Source organism: Manduca sexta, unplaced genomic scaffold, assembly GCF_014839805.1.
Source record: "Manduca sexta isolate Smith_Timp_Sample1 unplaced genomic scaffold, JHU_Msex_v1.0 HiC_scaffold_3785, whole genome shotgun sequence".
In the NCBI taxonomy this organism is placed as follows: Eukaryota; Metazoa; Arthropoda; class Insecta; order Lepidoptera; family Sphingidae; genus Manduca; species Manduca sexta.
Genome location: NW_023594891.1, coordinates 1 through 8,963, shown reverse-complemented (window position 1 = coordinate 8,963; position 8,963 = coordinate 1). Strand labels below are relative to the sequence as shown.

The 8,963-nt window shown below is 35.5% G+C and overlaps 1 protein-coding gene and 1 pseudogene across 1 annotated transcript; one reads left to right on the top strand and one right to left on the bottom strand.

The window, feature by feature from the left end:
• Nucleotides 1-2,471: 2,471 nt before the first annotated feature.
• LOC119193229 (lysozyme-like) lies at nucleotides 2,472-4,619 on the bottom strand. Its single transcript, XM_037446858.1, has 3 exons — nucleotides 4,471-4,619; nucleotides 4,050-4,208; nucleotides 2,472-2,865 (listed from the first exon to the last, which is right to left on the bottom strand). The coding sequence occupies exons 1-3, from the start codon at nucleotides 4,598-4,600 to the stop codon at nucleotides 2,735-2,737; spliced, it is 420 nt and encodes a 139-aa protein (XP_037302755.1). The 5' UTR covers nucleotides 4,601-4,619; the 3' UTR covers nucleotides 2,472-2,734.
• Nucleotides 4,620-4,913: 294 nt separating this feature from the next.
• LOC119193228 lies at nucleotides 4,914-7,281 on the top strand (annotated as a pseudogene).
• The last annotated feature ends 1,682 nt before the right edge of the window (nucleotides 7,282-8,963 follow it).

Genomic DNA, 8,963 nt, shown 5'->3' with positions numbered 1-8,963 from the left:
ATAGTAAACGAGATTCCCGCTGGCCAAAACCCGGCCCTATTTCCCTCTTTCTCTGCTTTAAGGCCAGCGCCTCAACTACGCTGCATTTTTATATGGTGATGGAAGGATCATGATAGATTTTGTGGACCGATGGTGGTTATTACTCAACATAAGCTAACCTGCATGTTCTTTTACCGGCCTATGCTATAAAACATAACTTCCGTTGTTGATTATAAAAAATTCTCGAATCCACGCCAAATTTCTCAACGGTAGAGAACGACAATTATTTCATATATAAATGCCTCCGTGAAACAAAAGACTGCAAGTTCGATTCCCAGCCTCACTCAAATCGTGTTCCCCACAAGTTGTTTATATTGTATACTGTTGGTTGTTATTTAAACCGTCAATATAATTTCAGAGTAGGTTCTCTACGATTGGATATGAGGAGTAGTAATCACGTACTATCAGGTGACAAAACACTTATCCGTTTTAAATCCACGTGCATTAAAAAATACAACCACAATATCCTCATTCATTTTAAGGCATGAGCTTCTTCTGGTTTTCAATTTTTATATTGTATAAAATTAAGTACGTATTATTCATATCGCGATATACGTTTTATGAAATAGACAATAGAATAAGCATCATTTAAAAGTTTAACGAAAATCACTTGCAAATTAACTGCCGCGACACAAAGATGTATTATTATTTTTTTAATATTTTCCATTCAATGCGCGTAAGCTTCCATAATTGATGATACTTACGTAGATAAATAGCGAAACATGTAGTGATAAAGGCACTGATATAAAATTACGTGGGTCGTCACGTTGATAAAACTTGGGCAAACTAATCTATAGGTACAAAGCGTAGGCGCGTCAATTTTAAACAGAATTTTCTCAATACCGTTATATTCCATAAGTTCTTCTAAAGTTTATATTCTGTTCTAGAAATACTTTTAGCGTAAATCATCAGTCAGTTTAACATAAATCAGTGCTTAAGCTTAAAGGTAACGTGCCATTCAAAAACTACTGCAATCGTACTGGGTATGTGTTTTAAACATCGAAACACATTTATTATTAAACGTGTCATCAAAACTGCAAACACACCTTGACTGTACGCAGAGCGCCATGGGCAGCATTCTCGGCCCACACTTTGACGCCGTCCTTCTCATATTCCAAGGTCCAACCTTCTTCCGAGGCCAAAAGACTTTTCAATGTTTCGAAATCTGAATCATCGGCAACGCGCGCTTCGCCGCGCGCTTCCAACCCGCGCCGCCCATTCGACCGCGGACATCACCGAACGACTGTCACACGAGACTGGCTGGCCGGGACGAGTCGATGGCACGAGCATGCGCGGCACCATGACGCCATCTTTGTCTTCACAGACCTAAAACCTCAGAACAAGTGTTCTGAGCTTAAAACCTATGTTTGTCTTTTAATGACCACAGACAAAGTAATTAAGTTTGAATTTGTATTTACAATTAACGCTTCAGTCCGAATCTAATGAGTATTACGAGCACCACAAACATGTCATGTCACCTTTTGTTGCCACCTAATTGCGTTTTCAATAGAATTGTACTGATCTAAAGACACAGAAGCAATCGAGAAAAAGATTCGGCAATAGCGCAATATTCGCCGAAAATTGTAAAAAAGACTTTCCTGTGGGTCTATAATACGAATGTATACTATATATATATCTATACCTACTTAGATTAAAAGCTTTCTACAAAGTTGCATGGTAACTTTACAAAAGTAATATGTATTACAGTTAGACTTAAAAGCAATTTGTCAAAAAGATTCAACTAATCCATATTGAGTAATATCCAATAAAAAAGGTCATCTTCACCTCTTAAGCTGATAAAAAATGTAACTATTACTTTTATATTATTCCCAAGTTTAAAGCGTGAGCAGCTTTTATAAAATTAAATATTCCGCTAAGTCTGCTATTTCGCACGTTATTACCTGCCGCTGAATTCACAAGTACTTTGCATTAGAAATCTGCTTCGAAGCGATAGTATGAAAATAATATTCTTTCCTCCAGGAGAGGGTTAGTTGATCATATTCGTAAATTGATTAACAACTTGAAGTTTCATCTAATATTTGCGTTATCCATATGCCTTTATACTTAGTCCTGATGGTGTATATTGCTTTATTCGAGTATTATTTGTAATACAAATAATAAAAAAAAATATGTAACAGGTTACAAGATATTCTGAAAATAAAATGAATTACTTCTCCTTTAACATCTTTAAAATATTTTTCGTTAAAAATAATTAGATTTTATGAAATATGTTGTTTTTTGATTTTTTTAATGATTCACAGAAGATGATAGCATATTGGAGAGACTTTTAAAACTCCAATGGATAAAGTGCATGTTAATTAAACTGGAGGCTTCGATAACTTATTACGATATGCAAGAAATAAAAACCAAAACTAAGTTTACCTTTATATTTATAACAACATATATTATGTAATCAGGATACATGATGACTTTAAAAATAAATTTTTTTGTCCTCCTTCTACAATTTTGTTTTGTGCCTAAACAAGATAAAATAATGAATGAACTCAGGCTCCGGAATACCAAGTAAAGCAATCGCTATAAATAACAAAACCATATTTCCTAAAACACTTTTGTCACTTCCACACCACCAAAAAGATATAGTAAAGGATGTTTCAAAAAATGATGATCAAGTAGGTCGTAAGGAGATGTCTAGAATCGAATATAATATGATACAAAAAAGTTAAAAATAATATATCTAGCAGAACATGATGTTAGGAAGCGTGCGTTGACAGTGATTAAGCCATCCGTACCACGCACGGAACTTGTGGCGGTTGTATATCTTCTTGGCGCAAGTCGCCGCCACAGTAATGTCATCAGTCAGCAAATCTGGAAATAAAATTTATTTTAAATATAATAATAGTATCAGCCTCGTGTATACTGAAGCACTGCTGGGTACGGGCCTTCTCTACTACTGAGTGGATAATTAATATTTCCAACTCCTCCCTATCTGTCTATGTGATTCATTTCGTTGCGGGATAATGACATAAATTAGTTTTCCCTGAGACTCGCCGAGCTTCACTCTTCGGTGTCATAATGCGTGCCACTGCTGATCCTGGCTTACAGGAATTGCAGTGGTGGGTGAGGGCGGAAAGTCTCTACTACTGAAAGAATTTTGGCCTAAGTCCACCACGCTGGCTTGGTGCAGGTTGGCAGACTTCAAATACCTTTGAAATGTTTATAGATTACCCCTCAAGTATGCAGGTTTTACAACGATAAAGCAAGTGATGGTTCACAAAAAAACATACGTTACTTATTTTCAGGGCTATTGTCTCGGCGTGCACTTCCACCTCCGACTAAACTATCGGTGCTTCTAATTATTATAAAGCTTAATTGCCAAAAATTACAGTGCTTGTTATTTAACACAAAAAAACAGAAACATAATTAAGGGATTGTTTTGTGTTTTGCAATATCGTGAAAATGTAAGCTTCCGTTATTACAAGACTAGTCAATTGACAGACTATATAATGTGCAAAATGGTTGGTAAGAGGTGAAATAGGTCGAAATGAGAAACTTATAGGTGTTTAGATAAGTTTGGAGTAAATATCATTTGAGTTATCGTATTAACCAACTATGTAGATAACCTTTTGTTGCCATTTATTTGGCAGTACAGATTAAACTCAGAATTTTATATTTATTAGGCTTATACATTTACGTGCTGAGTAACATTTATTCAGCAGTTGTGCAACTGGCCTTTAGTCTATAGCAGGGGTGGCCAACTTGGTAAGACCCAAGATCTACTTATCACTGATGATACTCTGTGCGATCTACCAAGCTACATACATCTTAAAATCTTAGATGAAACAACACAGTTCAGTGCACAATTTATTATTATTTTGATTAAAAAATTATACAAGACGATGCGTGCAGCAGTTAGTGATTAGGTATGTTGCGCGGTCTATTCAACGTATTTATATTTTTGCCTTGCCACGATCGACTGGACTTGTTGTCGCGATCGACCGGTTGGCCACCCCTGGTCTATAGTGATTCATAATATTATATTCATAACTCACCGCTGCATCTAACATTGCAGTCCTTGCCAGGAGAGGGACCGTTGTTGCACCAGTACTTGTCATTAATCTGGAAAAGACCGTAGTCTCGAGACCCGTTTGAGTTCATCCTGCTCACTCTGTTCGTGAACCTGCTGCTCTCGTTTTCGATAAGACATACCCCTGGAATTATAAAATTATTTTACATGAGTTTGCTGAGGAAAATTCTTAAATTGAATACTGACATCCTTCAATTAAAGAATCAGTAGACCTAGTACGAGGCCGATTAACTGTAAAATTGATGTTTTCTATTGCACATATAGACTGGGCAGCAATTTTTTAGATTTTTTCATTTACAAAAGAGGCAGTAGTTACATCTCTGCTTAGCTTTCCTTTAGGAACCAAATATGACTGTATATTATTTACTTCATAACAATATTCTTACAATCTCTAATTTGATCCTTAGGGAACCCTTGTCTCCTCAATTCCCGTACCAGTTCACATCTTGTAAATCTTTTAGCCTCGCTGTTATAAACCAAGACTAAGACACCAACGAAGAGTACCAGTTTGTGCATGATGGTGAAGTTACCAAAGCTTGTGAACCATAATATGATCAGTTGAATGCAATGAATGGCTTTTATACAAAAACTATGATTGATTATAATCTATCTTCTATATTGTAATAGAGATATTATCGAATAAAATAAGGCTATCGATATCTGTTATTGATTAAATCTAATTAGTTAAAACATTGAAACTTACATTTTATATTGGTGAAAGTAACGTTACGGGTAAATAGGTGACTGCTTTTAAAACGTAGCTCGACATTATTTTGTATGTCTTGAACACTACTACACATAAACATTCATTTTATCCTTAAACGTGTAAATGCCCTTTACCACATCATGGGTAAATCCTTGGCGAAAAGTGGGTAGGTACACTTGTTGCGCCTCTGCCTATCCCTCCGGGGTGGGGTGTATGGCGTGAGTGCATGTGTGCGTCACTTATGTTTTCAAAATGATTTCACCAATAAATAACACATTCCGATCTAAACTGATTACAGTATGATTAATTCAAATTTAAGCGACGATCGCGTAGTTGCGTTGGGTGAGGAACGGCCTGCCGAGACGAATGTCCATAGGTTCAAATCCCAAATGCACACCGCATACACCTCTGGCTTTTCTATAATTATGTGTGTATTCTTTGTGAATTATCGCTTGCTTTAACGGTGAAGGAAAATATTGTGAGGATACCTGCATACCGAATTCTCTCCAGGTATTTCGAACGTGTGTGAAGTCTACCAATCCGCACTAGGCCAGCGTGGTGGACTAAGGCTTAATCCCTCTCAGTAGTAGAGAAGGCCCGTGCCCTACAGTATAGTGCCCTCATATATTTTGATGTAAGTAAAACAAATAAGATCTAGTAAAGGGAGTATTGGCTATACACTACTGTATCAGTTTACAAAACTAATGAAGTATTTCAATACAAAATATTATTAACATAATTTAAAATAACAATTATTTATGATCCAGTGCCGTTGCTAGGGACTGGGTGTGGCGCGAACCCCTTTGGGTGACAGTTCCATTATTAATAAAGTAATATCACGTATGGACATTAACTAACGTCTGAACGCGGTATTGAAGTCACACATGAATATAGATGTCCTATAAACAGCTCCAGTATTTTTTTATATTTGAGTTATTTCACAATACTGTTACTCGTGCTTACGATACAATTGCTACTAACCTATTTACCTACATTAATTTATCGACTTTGACCAACTTTTAATACTTGTTTAGTATAAAGTGTAACAATGTTTCAACTAGATTTTATCTCTAACATACAGATAACCCTGTTCTAATACTTTTATAATAAATATGAGTTTTTGCCAAATAATATAGAATGTGTAGATTACAATCTATCACAGGGCTAATATAAAGGCACACATTTCTTTCAATTATTCATACGACTCACAGAGCCATTGCAAACAACTCTTCAACCATGGTAAAGTTGGTAATTGTCTTAGCCCTCCTAGCCTCGCTTATAGCTGCGAGGCGAGACAGTTCTCGAGATGTGAACTGGTTCGGGAACTAAGGAGACAGGGCTTTCCTAACGCACAGTTGAGAAATTGTAAGTAATTTTTTTATTTGTTTATACATAGGGTAAGTCATTATTCATAAGAGATTGAAGACAATGAGTGCTGTAAGTCGTCATTTTCATCCCCTTATATAGTAAAAAGCAACATAAAGTTAGGTGTGATGCCAAAAACGAACTGGCAGGAATGCAGAAATAATGTAGAACCGTGGAATTTGGTCATACATCTACAACAACAGTCGTAGAATTGGGACCGAGAATTATGTCACGATGGTGGGCGCAGTGCCGTGCGGAATACAATTCCGGACAGTGTTTCTACTGTTTGGATCATTTCCTCATTATTAACCGCGTTAAAGTATGGGAAGTCTACTGAAATATAGTTTCAATCAATTACTTACAATCAAAATTAATTACTCTTCTTGTTATTCATCTGTATTTGTTTTACTATTATATCATATGGTTCCAGGGTCTGCCTGATTGAGGTTGAGAGCAATAGGATCACAAACAGGGTGAGCAGGGTGAACAGCGACGGCTCCCGGAACTATGGCCTTTCCAGATAAGCGACAGATACTGGTGCAACAACGGCTCCACACCTGGCAAGGACTGTAACGTCAGATGCAACGGTGAGAATATTACCATCAATTAGGGTCGTAGTAATCCTTAACAGGATTATCTGAAAGCATGCTTCTAAGGCCGATCTCGGAAATCTACTATGGATTACTGTACCCATGGCACTTGAACTAGTTAATTCTTCTTGATGCATTGTCATCGCATCTTTCATATGATGTGAAGGATAATAATTTCCAAAATTCTACATTTAATGTAAGATTAAAGACAACACATTTAATATTCCAGACTTGCTGACCAGCGACATTAGGAGGGCCTCGGTCTGCGCGAGGAGGATCTACAACCGCCACGGGTTCCGCGCGTGGAACGGATGGCGCAACCGCTGCCAGGGCGAGCTGCCCAACATCAGCTCCTGCTAGAAATCTTATATCCACAACAGAGCCAGACCTACGTACCTACAACGACCATATTTATTACTTTCGTATCATCAATAATCAAGATGACATCAATTTAGCAAACTAGAGCATTATTATATTAACAATTGGCGACTACCTCGCATTTTACTTAGTAAAATGTAAAAATAATGACTCGTAGGGTCGGCTCTACATCACGAATATAATTATATAGAATCATTTTTATACTTTAACGCTTATGTTTTAGTAAATATAAATATTAAAAAAAACTACAACTGATTTAAATTTTATTGCTCTCTTTTCTATATAAATTTACCTTAATATGATATTGTTATTAAGAATTATAAAACTATCACGAATAGAATAAAAGCTGAAATCTACAAACTCCCCTTATTAGGGAATAGTGTTACTCGCGTCTTCACCTGTGTGAAATACCTTTCCTATTACAAGTCTCTAAATCATTATAGCTATCCATAGCGATGTCTGAAACGGCGTTAGAGCTATCTGTTGAACAAATCGAAATGAAAAATTCAAATATTTACTATAATTATAATTTACTAATATAAAATGTATGTAATGTACTCTATAAGCTCAAAGTAGGATATGATATATAGGAGTGCAAAGTTTCATTTAAATCCGTTCAGTGGTTTTACGTTTACAAAACTAACATACAAATATCCAAATATTTTCACAAATTTTGCATTTATTATATTAGTTAGAGTAATATAAGTCAAGGTAATTAAGCGGCTTCCAATATAAGTGAAGAAAATAATTTACTAAAAAACCATCATCCGCATTAGATATTTAACATTTAAAATAAAAAGAAAGAACAAAAATCTGAGCAGGACTCTTGTCCTAAGAAGGTGCCATCATATGCTGGACATTAATTGATTATTTTCTTAATTTAACGCCTTACCCTCATTTTTAACGCTCGTATAAATACGAATACAACTCTTTTAAATAGTGATTACGAGTGATTTCAGAGAGGCCTTATACAAATGGAAAAATCCCTAATTATTAGCGATAAGTCCAACATCGTAGTTGCTAAATTAAATCTTGGTATTCATTTATCGCTTTATTTATGTATTTTGCATTATCGGCTACTCATAAATTTGACTCTCGCATTATAGGCAAGATACAGGCATAGCCCAATTTGGGGACCTCTGACAATTATTTAAATGCTTAACTCAGATATGCCAATTATTATTTACGTAATTTTTAATGTTATTATTTCTGTGCTCTATTGTTGCAATAAAGTTATTATTATTGTTGCAATAAAATTATTTATCTTACGATTATTCCAATAATTACGCGAATGTTAGACATCAAAATAAAATTATTTTTCGGATTGTATGATTATTTTTTATGATATAATTTTCTCTCGACGTTTTATTAAAAAGAAAATAAATTTAAAAAATTTCATTTCTTTTTTTATTTATATAATTGTAAAATGTAGTATAACACACGTGAACTTTGTTTATGGTTAAATTATAAAACAATGAATGGTTCACCTGATTATAAGTGCCATGGCTCACAATAGCAGAGGCACACATCACTCTGAACTAAAAACATTACGAAGCACTGCATCTCGCTCAATCTTGTACTTTTTTTCATACAAGCACGGCAAAGAGACCCAACAGTACATCTGATGATAAGTGGAGTTGGGTCCAAATAGAATGTCGACAGTGGACATAATTATGACGGCCTGTTGGAACCGAATGTAGGTACACAGGCTGATCCCGTAACGCGATACTAATACTGTGGCGGGTCTTAACATTATTTCAATATTTAATATTTGTTGTTTTTGTTAGTAACTCGTATTTTTTTCTTGTACGCCAGAGTTCGCTTGAGTAGGTAGTAGGTA